This window comes from Magnolia sinica, chromosome 2 (genome assembly GCF_029962835.1).
Source record: "Magnolia sinica isolate HGM2019 chromosome 2, MsV1, whole genome shotgun sequence".
Classification (NCBI taxonomy): Eukaryota; Viridiplantae; Streptophyta; class Magnoliopsida; order Magnoliales; family Magnoliaceae; genus Magnolia; species Magnolia sinica.
In genome coordinates this window covers 30,801,714-30,825,677 of record NC_080574.1, presented here as the reverse complement: position 1 = coordinate 30,825,677, position 23,964 = coordinate 30,801,714, and the positions used below count along the sequence as shown (strand labels likewise).

General features: G+C 38.4%; 1 protein-coding gene across 12 annotated transcripts; it reads right to left on the bottom strand.

Moving 5' to 3' along the window:
- Positions 1 to 17,960: 17,960 nt before the first annotated feature.
- On the bottom strand, positions 17,961 to 23,217 carry LOC131236873 (two-component response regulator ORR1-like). 12 transcript variants are annotated; one of them, XR_009166938.1, is made up of 6 exons: positions 20,784 to 23,193; positions 20,358 to 20,425; positions 19,958 to 19,992; positions 19,088 to 19,165; positions 18,891 to 18,960; positions 17,961 to 18,430 (listed from the first exon to the last, which is right to left on the bottom strand). XR_009166938.1 is itself a non-coding variant. In XM_058234383.1 (6 exons), exons 2-6 carry the CDS (start codon positions 20,396 to 20,398, stop codon positions 18,300 to 18,302), a joined length of 366 nt encoding a protein of 121 aa, XP_058090366.1. In that variant the 5' UTR covers positions 20,399 to 20,425; positions 20,784 to 23,179; the 3' UTR covers positions 17,961 to 18,299. The 12 variants fall into 12 exon arrangements, 8 of the variants coding, with proteins under 8 accessions (XP_058090366.1, XP_058090365.1, XP_058090367.1 ...); XR_009166935.1 differs by having other exon boundaries at positions 19,958 to 20,077; positions 20,784 to 23,191; XM_058234383.1 differs by having other exon boundaries at positions 19,088 to 19,176; positions 20,784 to 23,179.
- Positions 23,218 to 23,964: the final 747 nt, after the last annotated feature.

Below are 23,964 nucleotides of genomic sequence, written 5' to 3'. Positions count from 1 at the left end.
AAAATACATTGTTATTAGACTTTCACTCAAACTTTCTTGGGCTAGTCGAATTTCATGAGATCTATGACATCTATTAACAACAAAAGCATCCACATCACCACCTCGAAATCTATGCTATGTAGCTCTCCTCCGTATAACAGCTGTACCGGTGCATATATCGAAGCAGTAGGGGTGTCAATGGGCCGGGCTAGAGCTGGGCCTGCCAAAATTAAAATTTTGAACAGGCCTAACCTAACAGCCCAGCCTCAAACAGTTCCAAAATCCACTTGGAGACCTACCCAGGCCCGGCCAGTTGACAGCCCTACCAAGCAGCGGTATTTTGCCACTTTTTCTCATAGGACCATTCAAGTAAGGTTTTGTAAAGGGAAGCCAGTAACGTAGAATCAGCCTACCTTAAGGCCAATTTAATATAACAAAAAAACCCAAATGCAAATTCTATTTGAATAAGTAGTTTAGAAAAGATCCCTTACAGCCAAAAATTTTAGTCAACACTAGAATAAGTACAAAACCGTGACTAAAATGACTATAGATCTTCACACAAGCAACGGTAGTTCACTAGTCTCGAGACGTCTGTAATGTAAATGTTAGACTTCCTCCACAGGTGAAGACTGGTTCGCGCCGGACCTCTTCTTATGGGTAGCAGTGATAGGGCAGATAAAGAAGAAGTAAAAGCCAATTAAGCTGGTCGACACCGCCATTATCCAAACCAACAAAACTAAGGCCAACGGTAGAATAGTCGAAACCTGATAAGCGAATAGAACATGAAGAACCGTTAAGAGAGTCCAAATAGGAATCTTCAGTCTCTCCCTCTCCGATCCCTCTGGCAATCGATCATATATGTTTATGCACAAAAACAACAAGATTACTGATACGTAGATAGAGAGAATGAAAGCGACTGCCAATACATCGTGTTGGGCCCGGTTAACAGCAATTACAGTATTGAAGGTGAGGAAGAAAGTAGCGAAGATGGTCGCGTATGGGATTTCGTTGCTTTCGGGGCTGGACGAGATGTGCGCTTCGGCCTTTTGGTTCTGTTTGGGATCCATGTGTGGTTAGACGTCAGGAAGGGGAATGTATAAATATGAGAGGGAGAGAGGTTGTTGGTGTAGCGATTGCTGCAATCCTCTATTTATGTGCATTCTTCTCTACCTAAGAATTCGTTTGTAGTAACCTCTTTGCACTGGGATTGGAAAACCTCCTTGCACTGGGATTGGAAAACCAAGTCCCACCGTTGAAACCTTTCTAAGGGCCACCATGATATTTTTTTATCATCCAACGTATTAATAAGGTCATGTAGACGTGGATGAAGTGAAAAAACAAATATTAGCTTGATCCGAAACTTCTCCGGCTCCCAAGAAGTTTTTAATGGTGAACATTAAATCCCCACTTTGTGGTCCACGTAATCCCTGTACCTTGCTCAGTGTTTGGCTCAAAGCTTAAAATGATCTGAGAAAAGCGATTAACGGCTTGGATAAAACACTTACATCACTATGGGCCCCACAGAGCCCTGCTTGGACGGATTACCGTCCGGGCAGGGGTAGGACGCAATCCGCGTCCCTAATATTCCATCCGTACCGTTCTTAAGTTCATTCCTATTAAGATGAATAAAAGATGCAAAAATATTAGTGGGATTGAAAACTTATGTGGCTCCACAAATATTTCAACGGTGGACATTCAATACTTACAATTTTCTATCTCGTTGGTCACTTCAGTTTTGACTTTGCCTCATTGAGCCCATGTCCTAATAGATCAGGCAAAACGCATGGACTGGGTGGATTTCCCACAAACAACACCATGGCTCCACTTAACCAGTGGTAGCAGTAAAGCCTATTTGAGAGCTTAGATTTGGAGAATTTATACCGCAATTATATTAGAATCAAGTTGATTTCAAATCTTCATTTGTATTTGATTAAAATGTTATGGAATTCAAAATTTTCATTTAGAAGCTTGTATTTAAAGAGTATTGGAATTCTTTAGTATATCAAATGGACTTAGATTTGATTAACTAAATAAGCTTTCATATCCTAAATTACTGTATTTATATGATATTTTATATATAGGATGATTGTAATAAGATTTTTAAAAAATATGCTTTGGCTAAATAAGAGGAAATTCTAAGCCTTAGGTGGGCCGCAAATGCAAAGATCACAAACATGTGACTCATTGACATTTTCTAACTGTCCATTATATGTCTAGTGCATAGATGGTTTAAATCATTTTATTGATGTGATTTTAGTGTTCTAACTGATAATTAAATTATTTTGGGTATCAAGCATGTCACGTGTCTAGTGAATTAGTAGCCTAAAGGCACCTTTGTTAGGTGTGCAACTCTCCTTCAAAGAGAAACAAAATTATTAAAAGCAAATTCCTTTAAATTATGCACTAATCTCAACATTTTGTTGGGTGTTTTCCCTTTATACTTCCAAATTCAATGTTGTCAAATACAAAAAAAAAAAAAAACAACCATTTGAATTTGAAATACACCCATTTTAAATCTAAGGTCGGAGTTAGTTCCCCTGCAATCTTTATGGAAGGGATGCAAATTACCTAATAAGATTAGATGGTGATCTGTGGGCCCACTATCATTATGTGTTTTTTTTTAATTAATAATAATAATCCAAGCTGTCCATCAATTTTCAGGTCATTTTAGGACACAATTCCAAAACTAAGACATCCAAATCTCATGTAACCACACCATGAGAAACAAATAAACATTTAACATTAAAATTTTCATGGGCCACAAAAGTTATGGATGAAGCTGATATTTGTGTTTTCCCTTCATCCAAGTTACTGTAGCCTAATCAACAATTTGGATGGCAAATAAATATTATAGTGAGCTATAGGAAGTTTTAATAATGGGCATTAAATCATCACTATTTTATTTTTTTTATTATGATGTGGTCCACTTGAAATTTGGATGTCTTATTTTTGGGCTCATGCCCTAAAATGATTTGAAAAATAAAATAAATGGACAATCTGGATAAACATGTATCAGATGAAACCAATAAAGCACTGTCGGTAGGCAATCCTCTTTCCTTTTACAACGAGGCATCAACGCAGGAGCGTGCCTTTGCCATGGGCTCACCATGATGTATTTATTCTACATTCATGCTGTCCATCTGTTTTTCAATCCTTTTAGGAAATGAACTCAAAATGAAGTTGATCCAAATCTAATTTGAAACGTACCTTTGGAAACAGTGGTGATTCATGTTTATTTATTTTTCCTTCATCCAGGTTTGTGTGACCTTGGATGACAAATAAGTAATATGGAAACATTAGATGGGTCTTAGGAGGTTTTCAATGGCGGGGAGTTCAATAACCACTGTTTCCTATAATATGGTTGACCTGAGATTTAGATCTGCTTGGTTTTTGATATCATGCCCTAATATGGTTTGAAAAAACAGATGAACCGCATGGATTTAGAATAGATAATCAAAATAGGTCCCACAGGTAAGGGCAGGACCGTCTTGGCTGAGGCCAGGGCGCACCTAATCCGTTCCCCAGCCGTGAATAGTAGCAGATCGATTACTGAGTAAACCCTGTGGGGCCCTCCATGAGTGACATGTCTTATCCACTCCATCCATCTGTTTTATCAGATTATTTTAATTATTAGTCCAAAATCAAAGCATATCCAAAGCTCAAGTGGACCACACCAAAAGAAACATTTAAGAGAGACGTCCACCTTGATTCTTACACATACTGTGATGATTATATGAAAACCATTTTAACTAATAGATGACCTATTAAAATTTAGGCATGAGGCCTAAAAATCAGACCCATTCCCACTCCAAACCAAATAATTTGGAGGGTAAACATTGCTTATACAATTTTTTTCAATCTTGTGCTCCACCTTAATCAGAGATGGAGCTAAGTTTAGGCGTGCCTGACCCGCCCTTAGCTTATTGAAAGCCTTTTTGAAAAAGGCATTAATCGGAAATATTGAAATTCTACATTAGGTAGTTTCTTGTAAAATTCCATTACAGTCATAGATTTCATTCATAACCAAAATAAATAGACAATGGTGACTAAAATGCCCATAGAAACTACGCATGAACATTAGTAGCTCAAATGCTATTTGACTAGTTTCAAGAGATCTGCAACGTAGCTGTTAAACTTCCTCCACAGATGAAGACTGGTTCACGCCGGACTTGTTCTTATTGCTAGCACTGATAGGGTAAATGAAGAAGAAGTAGAAGCTAACTAAGCTAGTGGACCCCACCAAGATCCAAACCAAAAAATCTAATGCCAACGGTAGGATAGTCGAAACCCGATAAGCGAATAGAACATGGAGCACCGTCATGAGGGTCCAAATAGGAATCTTCAACCTCTCCTTCTCCGATCCCTCCGGCAACCGGATATAAACATGCATACACAAAATCAACAAGATTACTGATACGTAGATGGAGAGAATGAAAGCAACCTCCAATATATCATGTTGGGCCCGAATCACGGCAACTACAGTGTTGAATGTGAGGAAGAAAGTAGTGAAGAAGTACACGTAGAGGAAGCTGGGATCACATTCGTTGCTTTCGGGGCCAGACGAGATGAGCACTTGGGCGTTTTGGTTCTGTTTGGTATCCATATGGGATTTGATAGAGGTTGGAAAGGAAATGTGGGAAATGTATAAATGAGAGAGAGGGAGAGAGAGAGATGTAGTAAGGCTTGTTGGTGTAGTGCTTGCTACGATCCTCTCTATCTATTTGTAATCACCTCTACGGGAATTTCGTCTGTGGTTGCCTATTTGGTTTGGGTTTGTGAAAATAGCTTCTTTGATTGTGTTTGCAAAAAAGGATGGTAATTACAAAATAACCTCTTTGATCTGTGTTTGCAAAAAAGATGCGAATTGCCTGGAAAGCCTTTCCCGATTTATATAGTAATTTCTACGGAAATTTTCATTTTCAGTATCCTACCGGTTTTGGGTTTGCAAAAGTGGCGAAGTCTGCAAAAGCTCTTTCGCAGTAGCTTCCCGCTGGACGCGGTTTCGCTAATGACGCTGCCACTAGACAGGTGGTTAGTGATTGGTGCTTTGTGGACCCGAAATGATGTATGTGTTTTATGCATGCCGTCCATCCATTTTTACATATCATTTTACGTGCTAATACTAAAAATAAGGCAAATCTAAAAACCAAGTGGACCACACCACAGGAAAACAGTAGTGATTATATGTCCACCATTAAAAACCTTTTAGGCCCAATGTAATGTTTATTTGACATCCAAAATGTTGATTACGTCGTAGAGACATAGATTAAGGGAAAAAAGAAACATCATCTTGATCCAAAACTTTCGTGGCTTTTTAACTGTGTGCGTTCAATCAACACTGTGTGGTCCACTTGAGATTTGGATCTAACTCATTTTTGGGATCATATCATAAAATGATCCGGAAAAATGGATGGGGATGAAACACATACATCATGGTGGGGCCCACGTAGCACCGAGTACTAGCCATTGGCAAGGGAAGCTAGTGGAACCCACCCATATGCTTTTCAGAAATCCACACCGTTCATCCGTTTTGTGTGATTATTTTAGGACATGGTTCCAAAACTGAATTAGATCCAAGAGAAAACAGGATGCCGGTATTGAATACCCACTATTAAAAACTTCTTGGGCACCACTGGAGTGTCTATTCCATCCAATCTATTGATACACCAATATCATCCTGATCTAAAACTTTCATGGTCCACAAGAAATTTTTAATGGTCAATCACCACTGTTTCCTATTGTATGGTCCACCTGAGAGTTGGATCTACCTAATTTTTAGGATTTGCCTTAAAATGAGCTGTAAAAACAGATGGACGACATGGATGTAAGGAATATACATCGTGGTGGCCCCAAATTCAGGGATCCACCAACCTCCAGCACCTGTCTATAAGTAGCCCGTAACTCCCGGAGGGATGCGGTTTGGCCGGTGACACAACACCAGCCACCTAGTTGGTGTCAAAGGTCTGTGGACCATCATGATGTATCTGTTATATCCATGTCGTCCATTCATTTTGTCAGTTCATTTTGGGACATGAGCTAAAAGAAAATGATGCAAATTCAAACCTTAAGTGGACCCCATCACAGGAAAACAATGTTAACAAAATGTTCACAATTAAAAATTTTCTAGGGCTCATTGTAATGTGTATTTGTCATCCAACTTATTGATAAGGTCACACAAAGCTTGACGAAGGAAAATCTAAATATCATCCTGATCCAAAATTTACGTAATCTCCAACAAAAAGTTTTCAATGGTAAGGGTTCAATCCCATTGTTTCTTGTAATGTGGTCCACCTGATATTTAGATTTGCTTTATTTTTGGATTCATGCACTAAATGAGCTGGAAAAATGATTAGACAGCACCTATAAACTAGAAACATCATGCTGAGGCCCACAGGCTTTGACACCAGCTAGTTTGTCCCTCCTTCAATCAATCCTTTAAGCGTTGAACTAGATCTACATGGGGCCCACCATGATGTATCTGTTTATCCACGATATTCATTCATTTCCTTATATCATGTTAAGTTATGGGCTCAAATGAGGTAGATCTAACGGGCTTGTGGACCACACCAAATAGTAAGCTTGGGTTGCATTTAAATGCACGAAGCGTTGCATGCAACTTGTATTAAATGCAAGAGCCATATTTGGTAAGGTCACTCTGCTTCATTTTTGGGCCACAACTTAACATGATGAGAAAAAGAATGGACTACATGGATAAACAAATACATCACGGTGGGTCATCTGCTCAGACACTTAAAGGTTCAATTGGGTCGGATGTAATCTGCTTTCCACTGGATGAGACTTTTGTGAGTGCCGCCATGATGGATGTGTATTATCCATGTAGTCCAACTATTTTCGTATTATTTTAGAAAATGAGCCAAAAAATAATGAAGATCTAAATCTCACGTGAACCACACCACTACCTCTCAGAGGCAACAAAAGTTTTGGATGAAGTTGATATCTGTGTTTTCCTTTCATCAAGGTCATCAAGGTCTGTCCAACTTAATCAATGAGATGGATGAAAAGTAAAACATCACAATGAGTCTTAGAAAATTTTCAACGATGGGCATCATTTGAGATTGGGATCTGTCTCATTTGTGGGCTCAAGCCCTAAAATGAACAAAATAGATGGACAACATGGAAAAAAACAGATATTGGGACCACATGATCACTGTTCAGTAGGCAGCAGCTACTTGCCTAGTAAGTAGACATTTTGCGTCATTTTGACTACTAAAAAAGAAAGTCGACAAAGGGCCTGTTTGTTAACACTTATTTTTTGCACTTTATGCGGAATTGGGAAAATGTCACGTGTTTAGTGGTGTTTGTTAATGTATTGCGCTAAGTGGTTTTTCACGGAATTCTTTCCGCAATAGGAGTTTGGCTTAATGGTGAACGCAGAATGTATTCCATAAGTTTTTTTAATTTAAAAAATAATACTTTCAAAATTACCCCTTTCAAATTAGTATGGAAATTTTTTCCTCATTAAATTGTTTGCCTAATACAAAACCAGCTTTTAACATATAAAACTTTTTTATGCCCCACCATGATTTATGTATTTGATCCACACTGTCCATCAACTTTTTCAGATCATTTGAGGTGTGATCGAAGAAAAAAAAAAAAAAAAAAGGCAGTCCAAGGATTAATTGGACCACAAGGTGGGGATTGAACATCCACCATTAAAAAAATTTTGGGAGCTAGAGAAGTTTCAGATCAAGCTGATATTTGTGTTTTCACTTCATCCACGTCTACATGACCTAATGAATAGGTGGATGGTAAAAGAAAACATCACAGTGGCCCTTAGAAAGGTTTCAACGGTGGATGTCATTATTACTGCAGCATCCTTTGGTGTGGTTCACTTGAGCTGTGTACGTGCTTCATCTTTAGTATAACATGATAAAATAATATGAGAAAAATGATGAACAGCTTAGATAAAACACTTACATCACGGTGATCCCCACGGAGCCCTGCCAGATGGGGTAGGACGCAATCCGCGTTTGGATCGGATGGGTGCGCTGGGGGAGGCGGATTAGACACCGCCAGGTTGAGTAGCGAGTCATGTACTGAAGTTACGTCACTAAGTTGTATGGACCCCACTGTGATGTATGTGTTTTATCCACACCTTCAATCCATTTTGAGATATCATTTTAGGCGTGATCCAAGGAATGAGGCAGATAAAAATCTGTAGTGGACCTCACCATAGAAAACAGTGGGGAGAGTGATTCTCACCGTTGAAACTATCCTAAGGCCCACCACAATGTTTATATGAAATCCAATCTGTTCAAAAGTATAAAAAGACATGAAAGAAAGAAAACACAAATATCAGGTTGATCTAAAACTTTTGTGGCTTTTAAAAGTTTTTAATAGTGGGCATCACTGCCCCCACTGTTTTCTGTGCTGGGGTCTACTGAAGCTTTGGATTTAACTCATTCTTTACATCTTGCCCTAAAATGATCTCTCCAAATATATGGACGGCGTAGATGCAAAACATACATCATAGTGGGCCCAAGAAACTTGGTGACGTTACTTCAGTAGCCGGTCTCGCTACTCAAACCTGTCAGTAGCTAATCTGCCCCCGGGCTGGACGGAATTGGGAAGCGGATTGGCTGGTGTATTGACGTGAGCAAGTTCTGTGGGTCACATTACGACGTATTTATTATATCCAAACTGTCCATCCATTTTACGACCTCATCGTTAGGCTTGAGCTGAAAAATCAGACAGATCTAAAAATAAATTGGACCACACTGCAAAAGGCAGTAGGAGATTGAATGTCTACCATTGAAACCCTTTTGGGGTAACAGAAGTTTCAGATAAATATGAAATTTATTTTTCCTTTTCATTCAGATAATTTTTTACCTTATGAATAGATTACATGGAAAATAAACGTTATAGTGTGCCCTGCAAAGTTTTTAACGGTGAAAATCATTATCCCGCTATTATTTTTGGTGTGGCCCATTTGAGTTTTGGATATGATTCATTTTTTTAATAAGCTCTAAAATGATCTCAAAAATTTTATGAACGGTGTGGATATAATAAATACATTATTGTAGGGCCCATTAACTTTGATCACCTTTCAACCCTGTGTACAACTCGGACCTCGAGGAGCGTCCGCGCTCGTCTTCGCACGACACGTATCTACACCGGCTACACAGCTGGTGTGTGTGGTACGAAAACGAATTGGCTACTTCCCTGCCACTAGGCCTGTGGGTAGTGGTCGGTGCTCAGTGGCCCCCATGATGTATATGTTTCATCCATTCGGTTCATCCATTTTGACGTATCATTTTTTGTCTCTATCCCACAAATAAGAGAGATAAATCTCATGATGTATGTGGTCGGTGCTATGTGACCCTATGATGTATGTGTTTCATCCATTCCATTCATCCATTTTAACATATCATTTTGTCTCTATCCCACAAATAAGAGAGAAATAAATCTCAGGTGGACCACATCACAGGAAAACAATAGTGACTGTATATCCACTATTGAAATCCTCCTAGGGTCAACTGTAGTGTTTATTTGACATCCAATATGTTGATTAGGTCATACATGCCCAGGTGAAGTGAAAAAACAAAAATCAGCTTGATCCAAAACTTTTATGCCCCCAAAAGGTTTTCAATGGATAAGCTCATTCAACACTGTTTCTTGTAATGTGGTCCACATGAGATTGGGATATACCTATTTTTTGTCTCATATTATAAAATGACCTGGAAAAATATATGGACAGTATGGATGAAACACATACATCATGGTGGGGCCCACAAAGCACCGACCATCAGCCATTGGCCGGTGGCACTGGGACTAGCCAATCCCGAATTCCATAGGAAAGCCTTTTGCAGAAGTTCTTGCACTGGAAACCTATATGGGCCCACCCTGACTTTTGTGAATAATGATATTTTAATTTTCTATTAAGTACTTCATATTTTATTTAAATTAAATAGAATAATTTTATTTTCATTTAATAAAAAAATAATTTTTTTATAATGTAAAATATTTCCAAACAAGAGATAGGGGCAAATGTGTCAAATTAACATATTTTAAACATTTCAGATGTTTGTTAACAAACAAGTTGTTTCAAATTCAGTATAAAAATTTCAGACTTCAACCATAATTACCAAACAAGTTTTTTGACTTCAAATTTCAGATTTAGGTTTCAGATTTCAGATTTAGGCTTCAAATTTCAGATTCAGGATTTACACTTCAGATTCAGGCTTTAGACTTCAGATTTAACAAACGGGGCCTTAGTGTGCGCCAGCTTACCGAATATGGTGTGGCCCTTATAGTTGTGTCCATGTTGATATTTGGATTCTAAATCCATTCCATCCATCCATTTTTCTACATCATTTTAAGCCCAAAAATAAATCATATCCAAGTCTTAGGTGGACCATACTATAGGAAACAATAGTGATTGAATGCTCTATCGCTCAAAGCTTCCTAAGGCCAACCTCAATGTTTGTGTGATTTTTTATGTATAATCTAACCCGTTGATAAGGTCACAAAAACCTGATGACGGAAAAAACAAATATCAAATTGATCAAAAACTTTTGTGGCCAACAAAAAGTTTTTAATGGTCATTCACCACTGTTTCTTAAATTATGGTTCGCCTGAGATTTGAATCTTTTTTTTTTTTTTGGCCATAAAATGATATGAAGAAACGTATGGACGGTGTAGATTTACGTTATATATATCAAAGTAGGTCATATTGCAAGGGCCGCATCGTCTGGGGTGAGGCGTGGGCCGCACCTAATCTACTCCCTAAGGAAAATGCCAACGAAGCTGCGGAAAGGCGTCAAAGAAGGAACCCAAAGGGGGCATTCGGCGGATGGGTTTAAATGTGATTAGGTGAGAGTGGGTTTTAAGATCTCATGGATCATCCCAACCTTCTGTTTGCGACTCACATAAGGTATGGGTTGTAAAGCCCCTTCTTGGAATTAGCGCAGGGGCAAGGGTTTATGGAATCCTACTTTGAGTTTCATGTAGCTAGTGGTCGGTGCTATGTGGACCCCACCATGATGTATGTGGTTTATCCATGTCGTCTATCTATTTTGAAATATAATTTTAGGGCCCGATTCCAAAATTGAGGTAGATATAAATCTCAGGTGGACCACACCAAGGGAAAACAGTAGTGATTGAATTACACCATTAAAAACCTCCTAGGGCCAACTGTGCAGTCCACTTGAGATTTGGATCAAACTCATTTTTAGGCTCATACCATAAAACGACATGGAAGAACGGGTGGACAGCATGGATGAAACACATACATCATGGTGGGGTCCATAGAGCACCGACCGGTAGTGGCAAGATAAGTAGCCAATCCTTTTCCCAAACATGAAGTGGGATGGCCTCCGAGCCATGGGATTGACGACAATCCTTAACACTGTGTAATCATTACATTTTGGTAATTCCATCCCACTTAAACCCATTTAATCCAATGCTGCAAACACCCCCAAAAGCATCGCGGATACTCCCTCATGAGTGGAAACAGATTGGCTACGAACCCTACCGGTACCCAATGACTTGTGGTTGGTAGGGGTGTACATCGAGTTGAACCAAGTCGAGCTGGCCCCAGCTCAACTCGGCTCGACCACTAGCTGACCTCAGCTCGAACTCGGCTCGGCTCGGTCCTCTAGCCTGGCTGGCCAGCTCAGCTCTGTTCGGTCAGCAACTCGGACCAGTTCGAGCCGAGTTCGTCTGTGCAGCATTTCTACAAACACCTAGACTGTACCTTCAAAAACCCATTGTATGTAAAACAACAATAAAGATTTTTTAGGTATTTTATCAAATACCTTCTAAGCAATATAAAAATCAAGAAAAAAAAAAAAGGATATTTGTTTCATATACATACCTTCCTTGCCACCAGCCACACTTCGTCGAGTCATTTTATCAAACACTTTGTGAGCAACATCAATATCAAAGTAATCAAGTCACCGAACTGGTTCGATCTGAGTTCGATTTGAGTCAAGCTGAGGCCAACTTGAACTTTGCTTGAACTCATTTTCGAGCTCAAAAAATTAGCTCAACTCGGCTCAAACTTTGCTTCGAACCAAGTCGGATCGAGCTTTTTCGAGTTGAGTCGAGCGAGCTAATCGAGCTAGCTCGGTTCATGTACACCTTTAGTGGTTGGTGCTCTATTGGCCACACCATGATATATGTGTTTCATCCATGCCGTCCACCCATTATTCCAGATCATTTTATACTATGAGCCCAAAAATAAGGTTGATCCAAATCTCAAGTGGACCGCACAATGTTGATTGAATGCCCACCATTAAATACTTCTTGGGGGGCTACAAAAGTTTTGAATCAAAATGATATATATATATATATATATATATATATATATATATATATATATATATATATATATATATATATATATATTCCCTTCATACAAGTTTTTATGACCCAATCAACACAGATGTCAAATAACCGTTATAGTGGCCCTAAGAGTTTTTTTAATGGTGGACATTCAATCACTACTGTTTCCTCCCTTGTATGTTCCACCTGATATTTAGATCTACCTCTTTTTTAGAAACAAGCCTTAAAATTATCTTTCAAAATGGATGAACGGCGTGGATAAAACACATACAAAATAGTGGGGTCTACATAGCACCAACCACTAGCTATCTGGACGGTGGCAGTGTCATTAGCCAAATCGCGTCCATAGTGATTTGGACGGACGCGGATTGCACACGTCGCTACTGCTCTGTGGGCCCACAATGATGTATGTGTTTTATTTACCCTGAACATCCATTTTGGATCATTATTTTAGGTCACCAGCCTATAAATGAAGCACATCCAAATCTCAAGTGAAACACACCACAGGAAAACAGTGATACTTGAATACCCAACATAAAAAATTTCTTAGGGCTCACATAAATGTTTATTTGCCATCCAACCTGTTGAAGGGAAAACACAAATATTAGCTTTGATCCTATACTTCCCTGTCTTCCTGTAGTAGTTTTTAACGGTGGGCATTCAATCCACACTACTTTATTTAGTTTGGTCCATTTAAGATTTGTACATGTCTTACTATTGGGATGATCATGTCCTAAAATGAACTAACAAACGGATGAATAGCATGGAAAAATAGATACATCATGGTAGAGCCCACGGAGGACTGTAATAGCCACTTGCTATGCTAATATGCAAACGCGTCTGATTTGGACGGCCTATCTTTTGGGGCCCATTATAGATTGCTTGCCATCCGTTTGGCTAGAGATGTTGTAGATGCCTGGATGCTTGGTGGCTCTCACCACCGAGTTGTATTTGCGCTTGTCATGAACCATCATCACCATTTCCATCATGACCTCCATTCAAGCAATTACAATGGGATAGAAGATCATATAATCATGGCCCACCAAATATGATATCATCAATAAAATTCAAAAATTTTGTACGAAGCTGAATTCTGCATTTTCCCTTCAACCAAGTCTGTATAACCTTGGGCCGCACTTGCTCTTACTCTAGTGGTAGACTCTCAGGAGTTTCAACACCTGTTTGTGGGTTTGAGTACCCATAGGTGGTGAAATCCCACTATGGCCTGAGTGTGTGTCGTGTGTAAAAAAATAATAACAATAACAATAAAATAAAATAAAATAAAATAAAAAAAGGAGAAAAGAAAGAAAGAAAGAAAGAAGAGTCTGTATAACCTTACCTACCAGACCCCTTATTCATGAGTGGAACCCCTGACATTGGGGTTCACAGTGATGTATGTGCCTTAAATCCACACCGTCTAGCAGTTTTGAAAGCTCATTTTAGATGATGATCCTAAAAATGAAACAGATCCAAATCTTATGTGTACCATACATCAGGAAATCATAATGATTAAATTCCCACTATTAAAAAGTTCATGAGGCCACTAGAATGTTTATTTGCCATCCAACATGCTAATAAGGTAACAAAAATATGGACAAAGAGATGCATATATATCAGCTTGATCTAAAACTTTTGTGCCACAAGAATATTTTTAATAATTAGATTACCACTATTTCTTGTATTATGGTCTACCTGGGATTTGGATCTGCTTCATTGTTTGGATCATGCCCTAAAATAAGCTTTCAATAGGGATGAACGGTGTGGATGTAGTCACATACATCAAAGTGGGCCCCACAGTCAGGGGTCCCACGCACACCGCTGAGGCCAAATGAAATTGGTGACGTTACTTCACTCTTTTCATTAGCTAATCCACGTCCCACCAATGTCGCTTCCTCGCGGGGGTGGAACCCAATCGGCTTCCGCCTTCAACGGGGGTAGTACACAATGGATCTGCTTCATTGTATATGCTGTGTTCATACCGTTCATCCATCTGGAGAGATCATTCTATGGCATGATCCAAAAAATGAGGTTGATTTAAAGTTCAAGTGGATCCACCGTAGAAAACAGTATAACAATGACACCTACGGTTGAAACATTCCTAGAAACACAAGGATGTTCGTAGGTTAACACATAGATATAAGAAGGGAAAACACAAATATTATCTTTAATCGAAATCTTCTGGACTTCTAAGAAGTTTTGAGCGATGGGTGTCTTTGTCCCTGCTGTTGTCTATGGTGGGGTGCACTTGAACTGTGGATCTGACTCATTCTTTAGCCTATGCCTGAAAATGATCTCCTAAAATGGATGTACGGTGCAGATATAACGCTTACATCATGGTAGGGCCCACGTAACTTAGTGACGTCACTTCAACCCAATCTGGCCACTGACATTGTTAGTATCTAATCCGCGACCGTACCCAATGCACGTCTACCCCCTTCGGCGGGGGGTCGCCGGCAGTCCGCGTCCGCCCCCTGCGACGGGGGTAGTACCCAATCCGCGTCCGCTCCCTACGGCGGGGGTCGCCAGCAATCCGCGTCCCTTTGAAGACGGGTCCGCGTGACTTCTCTCAACGCGCCGGTATAAAGGGCGCTGAGCGTGTCAGGTGGGGTTCGCTGTAATTGCGCAACAGAAGAATACTCTATGCAGCGCGTCTTCCTCTTTCACCATTGCCATTCTGAGATGTGAGTCCTTTCATCCAGCGATCCAGACGTCTGAGGCAACCTTCATTCGTTGGATTGCGCCCACAAAATTTCTCAGATTGGGTGATCCTAGCAACCGATCCAGAAAATTTCTCAGACTACTGAAAATCTTGATTTTTTTTCTTTTTCTAATTTAGGGTGCTGGGAGTTTTAGTTGTAATTTGATTCCGAAACTTCTCCCATCGCTTAGTATCCTTATCCAAAGGGCTGTGAACTTGTTTATTTCAATATCAATCAAATTACAAATTTTATAGAATTTATTTTCTATTTACCTTGCCTTTTTTCTCTGGATTCCAGAAGTATCCATAGAGTCTAGAGAAGCTCCGTGAATTCGGAGTAATTATCCTTGAGGAAGACGGTGATCGACCTCATCATGTTCATCCATGCGTAAATTTGGTTGCACCGAATATGCAAATCTGGCACAAATTTTCATGATATTTCGCGTTGCAACCAAACAAATATTCCTCAATCAAGATGATATCCCTAGCTGTTGTAATTTCGCAGAGGAGAACCCTGCAGAAGCTAGACCAGTTCCAAACTTCAGACTCGGGGACTCTTCCTGCAAAACAACACGCTACAGAAGATGTGGCAGCACAAGATTTTCCAAACATGACCTAGAACCACGTCATTATTATCATCATCCCAACTAGTTGGGGTCAGCTAAAGGAATATTGTTCCGCCATTCCAATCTATCAACGGCCATAGCACGCCTTAGCAAACAAGGTATTCAAAAAGATTGTGTGACAGTGGGAACTTTTACGTGTTACAGAAAAATGGCCCATATAACCGTGGTTATTGTTGTTGTTGTTGTTGTCGTTGTTGTTGTTTTCTTTTTTAAGGCCACAACAATAAGGGTATTAGTTATTATGGCCACCATTACCGTTATGAAATACCTTAGTTTGAAATGTCAGGTGGTCATGATTCGTGATGAAAGTTATGAAATGACATGTGAACATATGAGAGTGCTACAAGTCCATTGTAACAAAAAATCAAATAGGGTGGATGGAAACCTATATGAAATCCCCGCTCCAATTCCAGATTCTACTTAGGAAACTCAACCGACTTGGTGAGATTTCTAGCCGAGTCTCTGAGAAACTCAGTAATAACGATGACTCGCCATGGCTTATAAGACTCGTCGAGTCAGACGTCTGACTTGATCAACTTCTGCTAACTCAACCCAAGGCTTTTCTTTGACTGATAGTTCTAAAACTCATTGACTTGACTCAAAACTCAGCCGACTCAGTGAGATTTAGAGCTGAGTCTCAGAGAAACTCGGTAATGAGGATGATTGGGTCATGACTCGATAGGACTCTTTGAGCTAATCCTTTGACTAGGAAAAGGCTTTCCTTACAAGCCCAGTTTCTGATAGAGAAAATGTGAACCTAAATTTGGTAAATCCATTATTTGATTAAACCACAAATGCATAGATTTAGCAGCATTATTTGCAAGGGAAGAACATTCATTGCAACGAAATTACTTGTTTTTGCGGTTATGAATCTCTAATTTTGAAGATTAGCCGGTCTTTAGTGTTTTTGCAATTATAAATCTTGCAATCCTCGAATCTTTCATAATGACACGAAGCATTACTCGAAGGCCAGGAATATCTATAGCGTCCTCATTATCCAATACCAAAATGATGCCATGTCACAATCGTCGAGTCTTCGATCATGGCATGGATGTTGCTTTGAGGGTTGGGAATATCTATAACTTCCTTACTATCCAACAAAAGAAACAATGGTTTCTTGCAGTTGTCAAATCTTCGATCATGACACAGAGCATTGCTTGAAGGACTGGAGATATCTGTAATGTCCTCACTTTTTAATCCCACACTAAATTCAAGATCCACTATTGGATATTATTCATTCAAATCTATGATCTCAAATTCGCGAACAAGAGTTGAATCAGGGACACTCCAAAAAACAAGTCGAATATTAGGACGTAGTACGTTTGAATGTATTAGAAGGTGTATGCTCTTTGCTTGGGCAAAAGGTGTACACCTCACTTTCTCTATGTACGGTAATATTTGAGAAGATGGACTCTATCTGGAGAAGATCATAAATGCGACTACATCTTCGTCGTCTTTGATCGTGTGTAAATGGAGTAATCTACGTACTTTTCCAAAGTATACAACCTTCATTCTCAAATAAAATTCGTCCAGTGTTGTCATATTCTCATGCATTTTGACTACAAGTTCCTTGTACGTAATTTCATTACTTACAACAATACATTTTGAGTCCCCACCCTCATACGAGAAACTGTTATTTTTATATACGCACTCCCCATCATAATAATATAGGATGGGCCAACGAGCCATAATATTCTATTATGGGTCAACCTGCAATAAAAAGTTTATAAAATAAAGGGTCCACGTTGGCATGTATTAAGGGTTGGGGTTGGCACATTGATAGGGTATATGTTATCTATTCAAGGCCGAGGCTGGCATGTGTTAAGGGATGAGGTTGACATTGTTAGTAGATGTCAACCTCGACCGTTAACACCTAGCAATCTCGACCTTTAATATTTGACAACTTAGACTCTATCAATCTTTATTATAGGCATTTGAGAACCTAGAAACTTACCACATGACAATATGAACTCTTAGCACATGCTAACTTGAACCCTAAACACATCACACACTACACCAAAATCCCTATTCAGGAACGGTTGAACCATGGAATGGTTTTCAACCATGGATAAATAGGGTAATGGCAAAATTATAAACAGTTTAAAACCGTAGCAAGTTTTCAATTTCAGAATGGTTTGCAACTGTTCCTAAAAGAGGCCATCGCAAAATATTAATGACGGTTGAAAACCGTCGCAAATTTTCAATTTTGGCACCCTTCAAAATCCTTTTAAATTTAGGGGAACAGTAATTTTTTGTTTGTTTGAAACCTGTATTTTTTAAAAAAAATATTTGAAACAAAAAAGAATATTACATAACAATTAAAAATCAGAAAAAACTTCAGAAATGTAAGATACAAAAATCAAATCTTTATTAACAAAAAATATCCCAAATATCACAAATCATATAAGATAAATCTATCAAAATATAAGCTAGTTCGCACTTTTCTTAGTTAACGATTACATTCAAACTAAAGTGTAAAGCAAAGTCAGATCAAGAAATAAATTTTAGACAGTTTGTATTAAACCACCAAAATGCTTAATGTAGTTAATTCGAAGTCATGAATGGGCCTGAGTTTCGGGATATAAGAAGAAAATGTGGTGGTGAATGTGATGGACAGACTGGATATCATGCACACAACATGATGAGCTTCAAACCCACATTATCAACAAACGACACTTCATGGAAAATGACTAAGAATCATGACTCCCTCCGTGACTCCTAATAATACCAAGATAGTCTTTGTATAATTTACTAAGAAATATCGCAGCTGCTGCAAACTGGAGTGGGCCACCATGATCAGGCCTCAAGAGGATCAACCCACCTATACAATTAAGAAAAAACCCAACATTAGTCTACATTCAATGAAAACTAAGCCAATAGTGAATCATTTACATATGATGGGATCGACTCCATGGGCTTGCAAATTGGCAATCAAACAGCTAAGTCCGTCCAATTGAGGAGAACTCTACAACATGGGCAATCAATATTAATAACAAGCCTTACAAGATGAACTGTTTGATCATACATGATCGTGTTAAGTTTTGCAACAGTAAAAAAGAGTACTAGTACTACTACATCTATATTTTCCTCAAAAAGAGAACTTTGAAGACGAAACTTAAATGGAAAAAAGAATCATGATTCATTGACTTCAGCTGACCATGAGTGGCAAGATTAATATTTGTAATAATCATGTCAAGTAATGGTGTAATCTGCAAAGTCCAAATAGATAATAAAATAAAATAAAGTTAGCCTATAATCAGTGAAAGAGAAGATCTTCTTACTGCTGATTCTTCGTGGCTCTTTATCGGATGACATTACCACAACAGGAATAGATTTCAAGCATTTGTGCTCCTGAGGTTTCAGAAAAATAAACAAACTAAATATGCAAGTTCTGGAATGTGGACTAATTGCATTCTGGAATATGTTGAAAACAAGATTAAAAAGAGAGACAGAATGATCTGGATATGAAGCTTCATACCTTCACAACCTTAAGAAGGTCATGGCTGATCATTTCTGGCATACAGTAGTCAGTAAGGATTACGTCAATTCTGCAGTCCTGCACAACACCTATTCATTAAGTTTAGCTAATGTCCTCCGCTAAACTGACATGCAGCCCAGCCAAGTAGCCCTTTCAATGTTTTTACCCATTTATCATAATTTCTGACTCACTGTTAATTTAGAAGGAATACAATAGAACGCGTAGCGGTAACTTGGTAAGATAATGTGGCACTTCGTAAAAATGAAGATTTTTATGCAGGAAGAAAACCAGTAGTCAAAAAAAAAAAAAAAAAAAAGGGAAGAAAAAGAAGAAAGAAAGAAAGAAAATAAATGAAAAAAAAGAAGCATAAACGACCAACTGATGTACCAGCTGCATATCTAAGATGTACCAGCTGATTTTTTTTCTCTCATGTAAAGCACTATAGACATCTTTTGGGCATGGATGTCTGTTGGCGTCCTCTTATCCCTTTTTTTTTTTTAGTCTTTAAAGAGTTTTTGTTGCTGCCTATATAGCAACGACACAATCTTTTGAAATTCTTATCAAGTACATATCTACAGGGCTCTACGACAAGACCTGATGAAGTAGTAGACAATTTAATATCATTTTGCTTTCTATTCTCTCCCTCTTACCTACGGTGTTAGGCTATTAGCTCATTCAAATACTTACTAGGAATTTTTCTATTGCTGGAAGTCTTATACAACTTTCTTCTATGGAAAACAGTTACTGAGTTGTTGTTACTGCAGGAGTATTCAGTTGCCAGCTACCAATGCAATCATTTGGAAGTGCACCAAGCTCCAACATTTTGAACTTCAACAACAGTTCGACAAACGTTGGAAGCAGCATACTAACCTTCTCTCCAGTTGCACTGCCACACCATCCTAGTTCTGCAAATAATCAGTTAATCAGCATCCTCAATGCAAACAATCAGCTAGGTTTGTCGGCATCATCAGGACACCAAGTGCAAATCACCTGCAGATGATTACATACATCTCCGTATATGGTTGTATTTCTGAATTACATCAAAACCACAGTATCCAATCTATCTTTGTAAATGAATTTCACAAACATCTCAGTACAGTACATGATTTTCTCACAACAGAATCTGTTGAAACAACAGAAAAAGGGAAAATTGATCGCAATACAATAAGATGGAAGAACATATTCATACAAACTTACATTATCATACTTTAAACTATAAACTAAAAAAAAACTTCAAATTGACAATGACAAAACTGAAACAAGAATTTACCTTAGCCCATTCAGCTCCGTGTGATGGCAAAGGCAGAGCATGGTAGCCACAAATTAACAACTATTGTCCTAAAGGCAGCAACAAATGCGTGTTGGATCAGATGCATACATGCATTTACTTCCTCATTGAACAAACTGATATTTGTCTCTTTTCATTTTCCTTTTCTTTTGTTTTCTATTTTGAAGTTCCTAATTATTTTTTAGGCAGGCTTATCTATTTAGGTAATTTTCTATCTATGCTTGTCAATCTTACATATTGACTCATCTCCAGCCCATGCCAGCATAATTTTCAAAACTCTATCTATAAGATAAAATGCAGCATGAAATGATCAGTTGATCACAGACCCCTTAACTCCCTTTGGCCCAACATACCCTCATTACCACCATTAGAATTCGGCTTCCAGTTGATGAAGAGGAAAAAAATCACCTTAAAAATTCTCCGAGCCAACATGCTGAACCCAGCTAAGTCATCTTGAACTAGACAGAGTATAAGCTGACCAAAGGGCCATTTCTAATGCAATCAGGAGAATCCACCAACTCATTCATTGATGCAGACTGCTTAGAAATTATCCAAGTTGATCACCATCTCCTACTTTCTGGAATCCAAGAATTTAATACCGGTAAAAAACTGAACCAGTCAGAGGATCTGGCCAATAAGCTGACCCAACACAAACTCCAACTTGATGCCCAATCCAAAACACATCCATCTTGTCACTTTGCAAGTATGGGTCATCACAGTCTCTCCTGTAAGGGGGAAAAAAAAGGAAAAAGAAAAAAATTTGTTAGTTACATGCTGGAATTTGTTTGCTTCAAAATTGTAGCATCAGTTGAAGCATTTTAATATTTTTCAGACCTCTGAAGTGTTGTATGACTGTCACATGTCATAGAAACCCAATGGAAAAAATTTATAAGAATCATATTTGACCAGCCATCCTACATGTGGCTGTTGAGCAATCAGGAAGTAACTTGTATTGTTGTTCTAATAATAAAAAAGGATTGTGACTCAACACAGGATCCTCAATGGTGTTTGAAGGGGACATCCATCACAATCACAGCCACTAATTTCTGTCCACCAAACTATGCCCTCCCAAACAACAATGGGGTTGGTGTAACCCTCCAAATCAGTACTCATAAACATTCATTACAATTTACAAGCATTTTTTGTCTATGTGCATGATGACCACACTGTTAAGATCAACCCTCTTATTTGTGCTCCCCTAGGTGCAGATTTTGATGGGGATTGCATTCATATATTTTATCCAATCTGTTGCAGCAAGAGCAGAAGTTTTGGATGCTATTTAGTGTTATAAAGCAAATCTATAGTTCTTATAGTGGTACTCTGAATTTACAACTGGTGCATGATTCTTTATTGCCGCTTAAACTCATGTAGTGGGTTATATCTATAGCTAAATGAAATCTTTGGCTGTGGTGTTTAGGGCCATGGATGAAGCACTCAGTGACTGATTGCTTGTGTTCTTTTTATCAACCTCATAGTTCTATTCAAAACCAAAGCGAATAGATAAAACAGATATCCATCAAGACATTTTTTCCTTAACATCCTTTTTTGTTGGACTGTATCAATTGGACAATCATCAGTAGGATTTGGCACCTGGCTGGCTGCTGAAGCATTTAGTAATAACTTCTATATGTAGAAGGTGCACATTCCATTAAAAGATTTCCTATGGGCAACAGGTGCAGAATCTATTATATCTAGAAGGTGCACATTTCATTGTTGTTTTAATTAAGAGAAACATTTGAGGAATTGAGAAATGCAAAATATTAATTATGTAAACATTCAAAGTCATTATTAGATTTAGAATGTAATATGGCCAAGATAACTGGATTACAAAAGTACCCACTTGATGATATATTTTCAAAACTAAAACAAAACATATTTATATGTGTATTTGTTGCCATCACTTGATGCATGAACAAAGAACTATTTATAACATTTTAAAGGAATCTCTTGATTTTGATGAAATGGAAATAGGTGCATGTCGTCACTAGGAAATAAAAAAATGGCTTCCCTCCATTTTGGTCATTGCCTATATAAATCCAGTCAAACTTGAGCATCCAAACACACATTTAAAGAATCGTGAGATTGGCTTCACTCTGACTTTTCGCTGAGAGCAAAGAAAACAGAAACCATCAACAAAGAAAAATGGCTTCACTCTGAGTTTTCCCTGAGAGCATTCTCCTCAATTTGACAAACCTCACCTGCTTGCAGAAGGAGAAGACCTTCCCAAGTTCTCATGGTTCAACTAATGTACAGTCCAAGCATGATGACCAAATAAGACAATAGAGGTATTATACAATACTTGCCGACAAAGTATGCGTGGGTTGTCAGTTTGTAGAAGTGGGAACCATGGGTTAAAAGTTCAGCAGGCATTGGAAGTCCATTAAATATTTGTTCCTTTGTTCCTTTTTTCATTTTTTTTTACAGTTGAATGTAGACCCTTGCTGTATTTTCTTACCTATATATCCATTTGCTGGAAATTCTACCTGAATGTAAAACAGGCTAGATACCTCACTAAATAGATTAATTAGACTTCACTCTATGCAAAGTTCAAAGAAATTAAAAAGAAGTTCATTATAGAACTTGGAAGATGTTGATATGGAAATGGATGGTATCAAGGCCTTGCAAACCATTTCCATAAATGCAAGCCACCAATCAGATGGCTAGTATCAAGGCCTTGCAAACCATTTCCATAAATGCAAGCCACCAATCAGATGGCTAGTATCAAGGCCTTGGAAGCAATTTCCATAAATGCATCAAGAACCTGAATTGTTAACAGTCCAATCTAGGATCCAAGTCATCTACATAGACCCTAGATTGTGGAAACTCTAGAAATCAGGGGAATAACAATTAAGGAACCCAAAAGAAAAATCTTTACTCATGAAGTTCTCCGCTAAATTTTCTAAAGTTAATATGTATCAATGCAATCAAATTAATTCCATGAATTTTCAATCAGAATCATACTTACATATATTTCAGTGAGAGGAGGCTTGATAGCTGGAGACCCAATGTTCCATTGATCCCTATCCCATCAATCTTACTGCAAGAAGAGAACATGGCCTTGGACAGAATAAGCAGAAAAGAGGAGAGTGAGCACCCCATCCCAACTGTTACCTGTGGTGTGGCCCACCTGATTTTTGGATTGGCAAGATTTTTTGGCCTTAAACGGAACATTAGGGGCACACATAATGGACAGGTTGGATGTCATTAAAACAGCATAAGGAAACAATATGATAACAGGAAAGTAAAGGATCATGAGACAATCCTTCTAAACCTTCTCACACTTCAACCGAAATAGAAAACTTTCAGCAAACAATCAAGAATATTGAATGAATTAATTGAGACTCTAAAAGTAAAAAATAAATATTGAAAACAGTCAAGTTGCCCAGATTTGTGAAGAACTAACCCAGGAGAAATGCTCCCCACGGCCAAAACCACCAAAGATATGCTACCAATTCCGTGGCATTCTAGCATTCGGCAAATGCATCTTACAAGAATAGCCCAAGCTCATATTGTGTTCTGAGGAAAGTTAGTTCAATCACGTAATAACTTTAAACTAAGATACTGGATATCATACGTCTTTCATGCTGAT